This window comes from Protopterus annectens, chromosome 3.part1, assembly GCF_019279795.1.
Source record: "Protopterus annectens isolate FY-2018-M chromosome 3.part1, PAN1.0, whole genome shotgun sequence".
NCBI lineage: Eukaryota > Metazoa > Chordata > Ceratodontiformes > Protopteridae > Protopterus > Protopterus annectens.
This window is the reverse complement of record NC_056732.1, coordinates 358,648,047-358,662,731: the sequence shown is the minus strand read 5'-3', so window position 1 is coordinate 358,662,731 and position 14,685 is coordinate 358,648,047. Positions and strand designations below refer to the sequence as shown.

The following is a 14,685-nucleotide window of genomic DNA, read 5'->3' as shown; positions in this document are numbered from 1 at the left end:
TAAGCTTAATGCCAAAAAATGTGCTGCCAACTACTTTGGGAAAAACTCAGTTCCCACTAATTACCACATCGATGGGAGCCCACTGAACACTGAAGGCTTTATAAGAGATCTGGAGGCACAGGTTGACAGCAACCTCTCCTTCGACCACCACATTGCCACTGTGGTCAGAAAGTCCTTCTATGTGGCACATATCATTATCAAGAGTTTTGCATCCAGGAAGAGAGGTCATTATCTCTCTCTCTACCCTTCCCTCATTAGGCCAGTCATCGAGTATAATGCCCCATTTGGCATGTACCTCACTAGACACATGCAACAGCTGGAAAGACCACAAAAGTACCTCACGAAGAGGATCCTAGGCCTTAAACACATGTCCTACATGGGCAGACTCAAAAAAACACCAGCTATTCTCTGTCTCATATCGTCTACTAAGAGGTGATCTCTGCTTGACTTACAAAGCCATGTCTGACCCAGCTCTATTAGAAATGCTACATCTAAAGAAATCCAAATCCCTCCGCACCACACGATCCAGATACCTCAACCTCATTACCACAATCAACAGAACATGCAGGAGGGACAGGTTCATAACCCAGAGACTGCCCATGCTATGGAATAGACTTCCCATACATGTCAAGCAGATCACCTCACTGGCCCTCTTCAAGAGAAATCTTGATGAGTGGATGGGAAATAGAAAGTTCACCCCGGGGATCACTCCAGTAGTTCTACTTGATAGAGGCACTGGGAGCTAACGGGTGGCACAATGCCAGGGCATTTCTATGGGCTAGGCTTGTAAAGGCTCCAGGGCCATTAGCCTACTACACACCTATGAATCTGTTTTTAGTGACTTGCAGTATGTGGGTTTTGTGGTAAAAGTAGGGTATTTAATGGTGAGCAATATTCTAAGCTTAACAAAAGAATACTATAGTTTGATAGGACCTCCAAAAGGCATTCTTCATGGCCTACTGATCAATGGCATAGCTAGAGTTTGTGCCGCCTGGAGCTGACTGTGCCGCCTTTCTCCCCTCACAAAATCATGGTCATATGGGGCACCCCATACACACTCCTCCACCCTGCAGCCATTCCAATGTCCCATTACTTGGTTATTTCACCCCATTTATCATAAACACTGTAATGTGCATACTGCTTTACTTCTACAATGATTGTTTGGATTTCATTTAAAGCTTTTATTTTACATTTTATAGCACAAACACTAAAATACATCTGATAAACAAAGCAATACAGTCTCACAGTGAAAATAGACTTTGCATTAAAACTTCTCTGCCCTTGAAAGCAAACTCACAGTCATTGAAACAGCATTGAGGGGAGGGAGGTGTGACACAGATCTCCACAGCAAAATACACACATGTGGCAGGAATATGCAGACTCTTTACAGATGGATTCTCAGTCAAGAAGCAAAACTGGGTCAAGTCACTGACAGACAAGTTGTACTAACTGTTGTGCCCCCATATCCCCACCTCAGAATGTTCTGTTACACATTTTGAGCAGGATACATTTGTTTTTAGCATTGCATTGAGGTTTCTTGTATAATTTTGGCTATTAATACTTCTCATTAAAAGTAATGGTAACATTTGAAATGTTTCTAGTGTGTGCCATACTGATGTCTATGTAAACCTTTACCTTTCTATTTCAGAGTATGCTCACAAGTGTAACTATTTGTTTGGTCTTATGTAGACACCACTACTAGAAAAAGTCAGAATTGTTTTGAGTGTTTTTCCTACTTTGTTTATTATAGTAATATCTGGAGATGTAAGGTGGTGGCCTTGTATTCATTAAAATGCTTTGAAACTAACTGGGGTATTGTCTAGAAGAGTGGATTAATGGCAGTACAGGAAAATGAAGAGAAACAGGGTTGGTTATCATACCTTGAATGTGCCAGGGCTTGACATTTTGTTTTGTTCAGCATGGCATTACTGTTTGCTATTTCTTTGCCAAGTCTGAGACACACAAACATGTAGTATAGCTGTTAGTGTCTTACCAAACCAGCTGTCAGAGTATTTAAACATCTCAAACCTCATTTCAGGACTGGAATTAAGTACATGTGTTACTACTATGCCTGTGGTAACTGTGGTATGAGGGCAGTTTGTATACCACTGCTTTAAAAACTGTAGTCTAAGTTTGAAATAATTATTGGCATCCATAATATCTAAGACTTATCAACAGCTTCCGAGTCTGATATAGGTTTAAAAACAAGAATAATGGGGATAGTTAAACTTCCAGAGTTTTGTGTCTTTAAGTAAGTACAGAGCTAGCTTTCACTCATTGTAGTGGTAAATATATAGGGGCAAAACAAGTGTGGAAGAAACATCATAATGGATTATTTGTTCAAGCATAAGAAAAGTAATGTGTGAATTAATTATACAGTGTTAGTGGCTCCACAGGTAGTGCATTTGTTTTTGGTGCTAAAGATGAGATGGCTGTGAGTTCTACTCCTATACCAGGTATTTAGTATTTTTCCAGTACTGAGACTTCAGTGCAACATAAGGGTGCTGCACTTCTGAGTGTACCAACCTTCTGATGAGACAGTAAATCATGGCCCCCATCTGTCTGAGCTGGTGCTATCTCAGGTGGATGTAAAAGATTCCACTGCACTTATTTAAAAGGATAGTGAAAGTTTCCGTGTCTTGGGCAAATTTCCCTTAGCTAGTATGAGTGCCACCTCTGGTATCCCCTGAAAAAAAGGTCATTGGCCTAATGGGACTAACCCAGTCAACAAAATGTAAATAAAATAAAATTAAAAATGCAAGAAAGTGAATTCAAGAATGCAGGCAGAAATTTCTGTTGTGTGCTGACATCTTTATATTGTTGCCCTGCACTTTAAAAAAAATGCTCTTTGTATGTTGCCTGCGCAATTAATAAGTGAATACATCTTTTACAAATCTCACCTGCAGCTATAAATGTGTTTTTAAATTAACATTTCTATCTCCAGGTAAGTAAATTACCATATCTATATTGTAGGGTTAAACATAAGCTAGTTGTAAACTTACAGTCTGTGTAAGTAATTTCATTTCTGAAAGTTGTTCAGAAAAAGTATGTATCCATTTGAGCTACATTCTTGACTGACTCGCCTATCATCCTAGCTGAAAAATCCACTTGTTGTCACCTTGTTGTACAGTGATAGACTTTGTTAGGAAGAAAACAAGTGAGGTCAACAGTCAGTAATATAACATCCCTTGCTGCTTTCTGGATAATGTGTGCATCTACCCCTTTTAGCACTGATACAGAACATATGCAATATTTGGCATACTAGCTGCAACCCACTTGACTTGTATGCTTTTAACCACGTTCTTGCCTTTGTTGTAATGTAAGAAAAACTCAAAATTCCTCAGTTCAGGGCCTTTCCTTATATTAAATTTGTTAGCTTGTATTATAAGCAAAGTTATCCCCCCTCCAAAAATGGTTTAATTGGAAAGAATATTAAAAGTTGACATAACAACAGGGTAAAATATTTGAATCCTGGCTTCTTATTTTTTGTGCTTTCTTTTTTTCAGTCTTATGCAGGGAAGTATGTTCCTGCCATTGGCTACTATATCCATACCCACAATTCTGCAGCTAAAGTTAAGATAAACTTCAAGGGAGTTGCCATTGGTGATGGCCTGTGCGATCCGGAAGAGGTAGGTAACCTGCTTTCCCTCTAGAAAGGCTGTGCACATTATATTGTTTTACAGACCTGCGATTTCCTAATGACGTTAAACATTTTAAGTCATACCACATGTTTAAGACCATGGATAAGGTTAGCCTGTAGTGTGCATTGCTTTGTTGATTCCAGCCACTGATTAGAAAAACATCACCAAACACTTTTCTGATTTTTTTTTTCCCGCTCATGTACTTTACATGCTGAGCATACTGTTGTGATATAAACATATTTCTTTGTATTTTTTTTTTCTGTTTGGCAGATGCTGGGTGGCTATGCAGAGTTTTTGTACCAGACTGGCATGGTGGATGAGAACCAGAAACAGTATGTCCAAGAGCAGACTGATCTGGGAGTAATGTACATCCAGCAGAAGAAATGGATTGAAGCCTTTGAAGTACGTGCTGGAGGCCTATAATATAGCCTTAAAATTCAAACCATCTGAGCAGAGCAGAGGTCATGTGGAAAAAAAAAAAGTGGTGGAGGGAGGGGGAGACTTCAGTTCTGGGTGAAATGATTCAGTAACTTTCAAGCTATCCACATTTCTTGGGGTTTTCTTTGGCTACGTTTCAGACTTTGATTGCTTCGGTGTGCTTTTTCTTGTTTGTATGTTGCTGTCTTCTTTCCTTTACAGAAAGACTCCAACTTCCATGACAGAGTGAAGGGAAGTGTAATTAAGGGCTGAAATGCATCTGGCAAATTGTCTGAGAAAAGAACCAAACCCAGGGCCTCATACTTTTTTCTGCTTTTTTTGTTATTTTTGCCTTCCCCCTTCCTTAAAAATGAACTCCCATACATTTTCCTTCTAGGTATATATTTGTAATAAATATGAATATATTTTATTTAGAAATATGTATATATTTGTTTAAAGTTAACACATGGTCACATTCTTGTGCAGTAGCATATCACTTTATATATTTTATTTTAATTTCTAGCTTGAGTAATATGATTTTCTAATTCTTTTCTGCTTTTTAAATATATGGCTGCTTTTAGGCTTAAAATAGTGGGCTGCCTTCATATTGCTCTTCATTATGACATAGTTTTATATTCACGTGTTTTAAAAACTGTACTGTCCTGTTTACTTCATTTAGCCGTACTGTCTCTTACTTTGTGCATCATCTCCTTGTCTCACATATTGCTTAATAATTTTTGCTACTAGCCTTCCACTGCCAGCAAGACTTATCTCATCATTTGCTTTGATGCAGTCCGCCCCTTCATAATGGAATCCTCTGCAATATCACATTTACCTCATTAAGAATAGAATTTCTGTCTAAAAGCTGAATGCAAGTGTTTTTCCAGATAGATTATCTCATTTCCGTATAACCTCTTCTCATTAATATCTGCTACATCTGTACAGTATACATTTCACCTACCCCATTGTATGTTCAGCAGTCTTTTATTTTTTCACTTGTCCAAAAATTATAGAGACTAATAGATTATAGTTGTTAGTTTGAAAAAGAAAATAAATACACATTCCTGCATTTTTGCCCTAGCCAAACTTTGCTGGAGGTATGCAGATTTACTATGAATAAGATGTAAGAAAAATTTACACACTTGAAGGCTTATGTAATGTAGTGCATAACCAATAATCTGTATGTTACTTAGCTCAGAAATAGTTATAGGAGTAGATGTGTTTCATTGTGTTTATTGTGTTTACAGCTTTTCAGTGTGCCGTAAATAATTCTGATTTGAATGCAGAAATTACCATGACATATGTGGATATTGTCAAGCACATCATGGGTAATATCACAAAAAATTTCCTTTCAGATAATGGAAAAGACAAACAACTTCCAAATGTCATAACCATATCAATTAGAAAAAAATGATCAGATAGTTTGCTAATATAAATACCTGTATTGATCTTTTTTTGCAAGGTATCCTGGAAGAAAAATGCTTTTAGACAGTATTTTGCTAAATCGCACTAATCATAATGACTGCTTAATTTTTTTTTTTTTTTTTTTTTTGCCTTTATTAGGTTAAAAAGCCCTCCTCTTTTTCCCTCTGTTATTTACTTCTCCCTCTCTATCCAAATAATTTCCTTTATTCTGCACATTCTCAGTCCATCTTAGATAGGTACTAGGCTATCGACCCAAGGGCCTAAGTAAGCCTAGCCAACAAGGTTCCCTGGCTTACGCCACCCAAGAAAGTTAATTTCCTGTGCTCCTGTCAAGCAGAGCCACAGAAGTGATCCCCGGGGTGTATTTCCTATTCCCCATCCCCTCATCAAGATTTTTCTTGGAGTGCTAATGAGGAACCTTGCTTGACATAGACGGGTAGCTTGTTGCAGAGAATAGGAAGTCTGTGGGACAGGAATCTGTCCCTCCAGCATGTCCTTTGTATTGTGGTGACAGGGTTTAGGTCCCTAGAGCTTGTAGCTCAGAAGAATTGGGATTTCAGCTCTGGGCTTGACATGGCTTTAAATGATAGGCAATGATCTCCTCGGAGTAGGTGATATGCCACAAAGTAAAGCTGGAGTTTTCTGAGACGGTCAGTGTAGGGCATCTGTTTGAGGCCAGTAATCCTCTTTGTGAGGTACTCCTGTGGCCTTTCCAGCTGCTGCAGATGTCTTGTGAGGTACATTCCAAAAGGGACATTGTACTCTATAATTGGTCTGAGTGCCGAGTAGAGGGGAACAATGACCTCTTTTTACCTGGATGAGAACCCTTTTGTGATGAGGTGTGCCACATAGAAGGATTTCATGACTACTGTGGCGATGTGATTATCAAAGGAGAGACTACTGTCCACCTGGGTCCCAAGGTCTCTTATCACGCATTCAGCATTAAGTTGACTGCCATTTATGTGGTAGTTCATGGGTACAGAGTTTTTACCAAAGGGGATGACAATGCACTTTTTGGCATTGAGCTTGAGGCCATGCCTCTGACACCAGGCATCTGTCTCACTGAGGCCCTTAGGATGCCCACATAATTTGGGGACTCTACTATGGCTCCTAGTTTGCAGTCATCTGCAAACTTCATTAGCAGAGGCCTTCTGTGTTAGCCTGTACTTCAGACAAGTAGATACCAAACAGGAGAGGTCCCAGGACTGAACCCTGTGGTACTCCACTTGTCACTGGTTTGAAGTCAGATTTGGAGTCTGCAACTTTTACAGTGTGGGTTCTGTCAGTGAGCTAGTTGCCAACCTATCTTGTGATGTAGGGATTTATACCTAGTTTAGTGAGTTTAGCTATAATTCCAGAATGGGGGATGGTGTTGAAAGCCTTGGCGAGGTCAAGATAGGCTGTGTGAACCACCTTACCCTCGTCTACAGCTTTGGTGACTGGCTCAAAGAAGTCGATCAGGTTCAGAAGGCATGATCTGCCTTTCACAAACATGAACTGGGTGGGTCCAGAGTTTGGAGGTTACCAATGTCTTTGTTTATGAGTTCCATGATGATACTTTCCATGGCCTTGCAGACCAGGCTCATCAGGCTAATAGGACGATAGTTCCCAGGATCAGTGGTGGCTCTCCCTTTGTGGAGGGATAACTGTTGCTGCGTGCCATTCAGTAGGCACAAAGCCTGATAGACTATGATTGAACATGATTCTTAGATGGGGAGCCAGTTTGTTCTGAAGTTCGTGTAAAACACACCCTGGGATGTTGTCTGGTCCCATGGATACTGTGTTTTTGGTTTTAGAGAGTGCAGCTTTTACCTGCATAGATGTGGTTACAGGGACTTTGCATTCTTCCTATATAGATAATGGCCCTTTAGGGAGTTAGAGGGGGGGGGGGTAAAGTTAGCACTGAACCTATCTGCCAGGATGTTGGCAATATTAGTTGGTTCTGTAATTTTTGTGCCGTTGTGTGTAACTCAGCATATCTGGGTGTTACCATTGAGATTCTTGATATAGCTGTAGAATGCTTTGTGGTTGCCCTTAGAAACAGTGGTGATTTTGTTTTTGTAGCTAGCTTTGGAGGAACTTATAAGGGATCTCAGCTTCTTACTGAGGCTGACCAGGGAGCTCCTCTACTCATGGGATTTTATTCTCTTTTGCAACAGTTTATTCCTTCTGTTGTAGAGTGTTTATGGCAGGGGATCACAGGATTAGCTTCCTTTTTTTGGAGGATAGTGTCTTGGTTCTGTTTGGGATAGAACGATCCATGCACTCGTGTAAGTGCTTATAGAGTGCATTTGTGTAGGATTCAGCAGTTGTAACTGTATTGCCCATATGCATGGGTGTCATGAAGTTCTCCACTTCTGTCTTAAGAAGCATGAAGTTGGCTTTGGAGAAATTTTTTACCGTGGTTTCCTTAATGGTGGGTGGGGGTGGGATGCAGATATCTAGGGTGATTAGCTTATGGTCAGATCTGACCAACGAGGAGTTGACTTCAGGTGTGGAACACCGGTCACTCATGTTGGTAATGACTAGGTCTTGGATATTGTTACCCCTGGTGAGGGTTTGGATAAGTTGATCCAGGGCATTTTACTTGACAAATTCCAGAAAGCATTGAGCGAAGGAGTTGGTACATGAGTAGTTTTCCCAGTTAAAGGTGGGGTATTTGAAATCACCCATTATTAGGGTGTTTGGTTGAACCCTAATATTCTCCAGTGTATCAAGAAAAGAGGAGTGGGAATCCTGGGACATTGTGGGGGATCTGTCGCAAGTTACAATTTGGATTGCAGTTTTGCCCAGAGTTAGTTGCACTTGGATAACCTCGGATGAATTATGCTGTACAACTCGTCTGGAGGTGTGGATAGTCTTAATGAATATGGACACACCTCCGCCTTTGGTGTTCTGGTCCAGGTTAGATGGCCGAAAAGTGTGGTATGAGTTATAGCCTGGTAATGCAGGGGTACTGTCTAGAGTCACTGCACAGATATCAGTGTTCTCCATTTTAAGGAGTGCCTCGAGTGAGTGCATTTTGAGATTTAGACTTCTAGCATTGAGTAGCATTACCCTCAGTTTTTGCTTGCCTGTTCCTGTTATGGTGATGAATTTGTCATTTGAACCTTGCCTAAAGAAGGCATTATAGGGGCATCAAGACCCTTAGCCAGTATCCGGAATCCCAGGGGCGACAGGTGCAGGCCATCTCTGGCAAAGCATCGTGGTCTGTCGACCGTGTCGTCCCAGGCAGACAGATACTGGATCCCCTTAGAATGACACTAGAAGCTTAGCCAGTTGTTGAAATCAATCATTTTGTCCTTGTACTGCGGTGTCATTCTGGGCGATGGCAGGATGCTACTCAGGGCTAGGGTCATACCTGCCTGGGCTACAAGATCAGAGAGCTCTTCCATGTCTCTGTTAATGTAGTCCAGGGAGGTATGTCTCAGGTCGTTCACACCAACATGGACAATGACGGAGTCATATTTGTACTTGTTGTGGAGTGACCTGATTGTGTGGGTTATGTGGCGGATCCTGGCACCCGACAGGCAGCTGACAGTAACCTTCTCCTTGTTTAGCCTGTTGAGTGGGACATCAATGTGCCTGACTATAGTCACCTATGACTAGTGTGTTGGGTACGTTGTTTTGCCTTATGGGCTGTGGTTTATTGGCACACTGAGTCTGTGGGCCATGTGTCATTTGGGTTGTGTTGCTGGGTGGAGGTTGCTTGCGTTTCTACTTTGGAGGTATCTGTTGCTTGTGCAGATTATTATTGAGAGCCTCCACAAATGTTTTTGTGTTTTTACGTGTGGATTTTGGTGGTGTAGGTTTAGTGGGGCTATGTGATGAGTGTGGTGTGGTGCAAGTGTTTACCTTCTCCTCTTGACTGTCAAGTTCAGTCTTGGTTGGAGAGAGCTTTACCTCCAGTTTGGTTAGATAAGTGCATCTCTCACAGGTTGTGGTGTTGGGTGGTATGAGGCAAGGGTTTTCTGTGTATATGAGGCAATTGCTACATTGCCCCAAGATGCCCAGATTATTCAGGTAGGAGAGAACACTGTGAGCTGACCCTTGGACATGCCTTAATAGAAAACTACTTTCCTCTAGACAAGTGAGGAAAGTGAGTATAAGAGCTGTTTTTCTCTAAGCAAGTGAGGAAACTAAGTACAAAAACTGTTTTCCTCTAGGAGAAGAGGAAGGTTGAGTGCTGTAGTAATTTGTAGCTTATTTAGTGCTAACAAGAAGTTTTAAACAAGTGCTGAGCACAAATAAGCAAATTCAAGTGCTAAAACTAAGAATCTGTACCTGGATCTTGTGATAGATGGGCTAACTAGTACTTACCACTCCCACTGATAAGTTAGAAGGCTTCCTTCCAACACAGAAAGGCTTGGGGGGCCCAGAAGCTTACAAGCAGTTCTGGATACAGGAAATCTGTATCTGGACTAGACTGGTTACAGGAAAGTTGGGAAGCAAGCGCAATTGCAGGCTTTTAAACCAGTAAGTTGAAAGATGGAAAAACTGCCAAACAACTAATAAATTTCAATTTCTGGGCCAGAAACCACTCTTGTGGTAGATAGGCTACCTAGTGCTTACCACTCCCACTGATAAGCTAGAAGGCTTCCCTCCAGCACAGAAAGGTTTTGCGGGGCACAGAACCTTACATACAGTCCTGGTTATAGCAAATCTGTATCTGGACTAGACTAGTTACAGGAAAGGCAGGAAACAAGCTTAGAAAATTTTTTTTTGTAAAGGGAGAAAGGAGAAACAGAAGATAATTCAAAATTAAGGCTTGCCCTTCACAAATGTTCTCTCTGTACTAGGTAGAATGAGCTAGTGACACTAAACTGGAATAGAGCTGGGATAGAGCTGAACAGATGGGACTGGAAGGAGTGTCTGAAGTCAAAATATGATCTCAATGTACTCGATTGAGTGAGCAAATGAAATAGACCCAGGAGGAATGTTCAAACACAAATTTACAGGAGGGGTGGGCAATTCCAAAGCCACCAAGATTAATACCACAAGAAGAACAGGGAGGGTAGGTGGGAAGCTAACTGCCGAGAGAGAGAGAGACCACAGTATTCTATGAAACAATTAAACAGAAAAATAAATAACTACAGAGAGACACAGACTGCAATATTAAATTAAACAATTAAATAGACAGAAAAATAAAATGCAGTACAATATTTAACACTGCAAGTTTGTACTTAACTCAGCTAGTAATGCAGTTGATTGTAGTTATGTAGCAGAAGCCAAGCCACTCAGATATTGAGCAGTAATAAATTCAAAAATATGTGGCTAACACTTATAAGTACAGAGAAACCCTCTAGGCTAAGAGTTTAACACTGAATATCAATGAAGTGAAACACAATAGCCCCCACTTATTGCAGAGAGAGAGAGAGAGAGAGAGAGAGAGATCACAGTATTCTATGAAACAATTAAATAGAAAAATAAATAACTGTAGAGACACAGACCACAATATTCAGTGAAACAATTAAATAAACGAAAAATAAAATCGTGTACAGTCTTTAACACTGCAAGTTTGTACGTAACTCAGCTAGTAATGCAGCTGATTGTAGGTATGTAGCAGAAGCCAAACAACTCAGATATTGAGCAGTAATCATATATTGCTCTATTTTCTTTGCTTTCCATTTATTTTTCTTGCATGTTAATAAGCTTGCATTTATTTTGTGTGTAGTGAAAGGACCAGATCACTTACCCTGTCAACAAATGTTAAATAAGTAAATCTGGAAGAACACCACATACCTCTAACTGGGCAAAGCTTTTGACACAATTCCCCACTCAGGCATAGTAGAAAAGCTAAATAAACTGGAAATAAATAAATGTGTTACCCACTAGATTGACAGCTGGCTCACATATAGGATACATTAAATCAAAATAGAGGAAGTTACCTTCACAAAGAGACCAGTTACCAGTGGAGTCCCCCAGTAATCTGTGCTGGGGCCTCTCCTGTTTGGCATCTACTTTTCTGATGTAAAAGCTAATACCAAAGGGCTCTGGCTTGACTAAATTGGCAGATGACTGCAAGCTAGGTGTAGTCGTTGGATCCCCAAATGACTTGGCCATCTTGCACAACGGTTTGCACCAAAGAAATAAATAAATAACTCAGTCCATGATTTTGGCGCCAAACTAAATGTTAAACAGTGCATTATTGCGTCCTTTGAGAAGTCATCTCAGCTCAAGCTACTTAATAGTTTCTGCTCGTGAAGAGATATAACACCTGCCCAGCTTCCAAAAGCTTCAGGGCACTTTCCACATGACCAAAATGTCAAGCAGCTTGAGCTGAGCTTACTAAAAGGTGAATTTGAATATGAAACCCGTCAGAACTTTCCTGCCAGCAGAGAGAGGGAGGCTAAGTCTTGGAAGGACAAACCTAGGAATAACAAAAAATAAATGTCCACACCTTGGCATAAAAAAAAAAAACACAAAACAACAAGGGGGAATGCAGGGAGGGTGCAGCTACTGCAGCAGTGACCATTCAAACATCTGCTCTTATGGTTTAGTTCAACTTAGTAAACAAGATGTCGGTGCTCATTACAGTCTACTATAGCCCTAGACTACGTGGATCCATTGTTGGCTATTTAGTAAGTTTAACTTACACAACTGTACCATGTTCTTCATATTGATCACTGCTGCAGTAGCCTTAGCTGTATGGGTAGATTGCCATAGCTGACTATATTAGAGCGATGGAAGGAGAAGAGTCCAAGAGCTCACAAGCCCCTGGAGAATGATCATAGCAAAGCATGATTTAAACCTAGAGAAGAAGTCCAGCTTACAGTGCTTTGTAAAAGTTTTGTAAAACTGCTTACAGAGGACCAAGCAGCAACTTCTAAAATCCATCCCTTTCCAAAAAGCCATAGAAGCCAAGTCCCTAGTAGAGTGGGAACTTGATCCTGCCTGGAATAGATTTGTCATGGTGAGCATAACAATAGGTGTTATGTAGTCCAATCTCGCCTACATTCTTACCCGTGGGTTCGGAGCCGAATGTCGGCTCCGACTCGGCCAACTTTTTTAGCTCAAAGTCTTTCTATTGGCTGGGCTAAGATGGTATCCCATGCTGCATTGCTCTCTATCCCCAGATCTCGTTTGCCGCTCGTGTAGCTCGGACTTGGTCTCGCTCTTGGCTGCGGCTAAGTACCCTTTTTCTTCCTTATCAGAGAAATTTATTGCAAGCAAAAAGCTATTTTAATAGCTATTGTGTGTTCTTGTCTTTTGGAAAAATTGTGTTTTGGATCTTTTTTCTGTGGTATCCCACTAGCTGTTTCCAACGGGCTAGGCCCATTTTCAGTTAGAGGACCTAATCTGTCCCCTTGCTTTCCTTGTACCATTAAAGTTTACCGGGACTAAAAATCGTTTACATTAGAGGTATTGGTCCTTTCTCCCTTGTGTTTGTGTCTAAAGATCGTTTAACTTAGAGATCTTGTGGTATTTGTGTGTTGTAGGTTTTTCCCGCCCTGTGACTGTTTGACCATTGGTCCATTTATTCAGTGTTTTATTGTCTTGGTGCTTTATTATTGTTGGTTAACTATGTCCAAAGATACTAAGGAGCTCAGTCTCCTCGGAGCCACCGGAGAAAATAGCAAAGTCTGCTTCGACATCCTCGGCTCCATTGTCCTTGGGGCCGCAGGAAGTGTCAGTTGTTATGGAACCTGCTTCGGCTCCAATTTTCTTGGAACCTGTTTGGAGCCGATCGCCTAGCATTGGGCCAGTATCCCCTCCTTGCAGGGCCCCTTCGGAGAGGAGGTCTCGATTTCCTCCTCTATCCTCCAAATCTTCCAGGACCTTATCAGATGTGAACGTCGATAGAGTAGTGCAGAGAATCCTTCAGTCACCGGTTCTGGCAAAATTGTTCTCGGCTCTGACCCAGTCAGCTCCGGAGCTGGTCCCTCAACCTGCTTCGATACTTCCTCCTCCAAGCACACCTCAGCTTTCGGAGCTGGCTCCCTCTGAGAAGCATGTTGGCCAGGTCGTCAGCGGCATCATGCGGGTCGGTCTTTCTGTCCCCTACTACACCGGTGCAGGTCTCTGTTCACCATCTATCTCTAGACAGCAGAGCCCCAAGGCCTCAGGGTACCCCCATGAGTGGTCCCCACATTTCTGAGGGCCCCTCAGTGTTTTTGCTTGAGGAGCCACCCAGAAAGCAGACGTGCAAGAGGAAGAACATAGATTCCCAGGATGAGTCTCTCATCAGACACCGACCTCGAGGAATCGGAGGGGTCCCCCCAAGTCATCCTCTGAGGATGTTTCTTTCTCTGACATCCTAGAGATTTTGAAACAAAGAGGTGACTGGCCATCCATAGCCCCCTCCGAGAAGGAGTCGGTCTTCCTGAAGGCCTTTGGTGCTCAACCCTCCACCTCCTGGGTATCTCCACCCTTCGAGCTTATGGATTTGGTTTGTCGAAGGGTGTGGGAAACCCCTGACTCTGTGGAACCAGTCTCCAGGAGACCCAATAAATTTTTGCCTGCTCCTCCTGATAAGGAATTTCTGTCCAAGGGAGTCCCTGTGGATGCCATGGTGGCGGCAGCTGCCACTCAGAAGGAATTAGCAGAGACTTCTTCCACCGTCCATCCCCCTAACAAGGAGTCTAGGACCATGGACCGGTACGGGAAGCGTACTTTTTCTTCAGCGACCATTACCTTATGGTCACCGAATTATTTATCTCACTTTGCACGGCTCCAGAGAGATCTCCTCAAGGAGCTTTGAGATACTGTTACGGGTAACGTTTCTGAGGCGGTGGCCCAGACAGTCAATGCTCAGATGTCTGCCCACAGTTCCATTGCGAACTCCTCCATGAGGCTAATCTCATATGCAGCTGAAGGAGCGAGTAGGGCAGCAAGTTCAGGAGTTGCTCTTAGGAGGCAGGCCTGGATGCGTCTTTGTCATTTCGTGGAGGCCTTCAATTCTTCATTCACCGATGCCCCTTTTGATGGTTCCTCTTTGTTCGGAACCAAGGTGAAAGACACCCTCACCAGGTCCGAGCAGGAGAGAAAAACTCTGCCTGCTGTAGGAGTCTGTTTTTCCCTTCCCTCTAGGCCTTATCCCAAGGTCCAGAGGGGGGGGGGGCAAAATGTGGTTCAAGAAATCACAGAGGTTTTTTTCACGGTACACAAGGTGAGTCCCCCTTCAGAGGCAGGGGAGGGGGTGGTTATTCAGGGAGACACCGCCCTAGGGGCAGAGGAGGGCCCCGCAACTCAGGAGACCGAG

At 42.2% G+C, this 14,685-nt stretch overlaps 1 protein-coding gene across 1 annotated transcript in view; it reads left to right on the top strand.

Moving 5' to 3' along the window:
* CPVL (carboxypeptidase vitellogenic like) overlaps nt 1-14,685 on the top strand; it is a 1,169,046-nt gene that overhangs the window by 560,208 nt on the left and 594,153 nt on the right. Inside the window, exons 8-9 of the mRNA XM_044066818.1 lie at nt 3,507-3,629; nt 3,912-4,043. Coding sequence (XP_043922753.1) covers nt 3,507-3,629; nt 3,912-4,043 — 255 coding nt within the window. The remainder of the gene's footprint in view (nt 1-3,506; nt 3,630-3,911; nt 4,044-14,685) is intronic.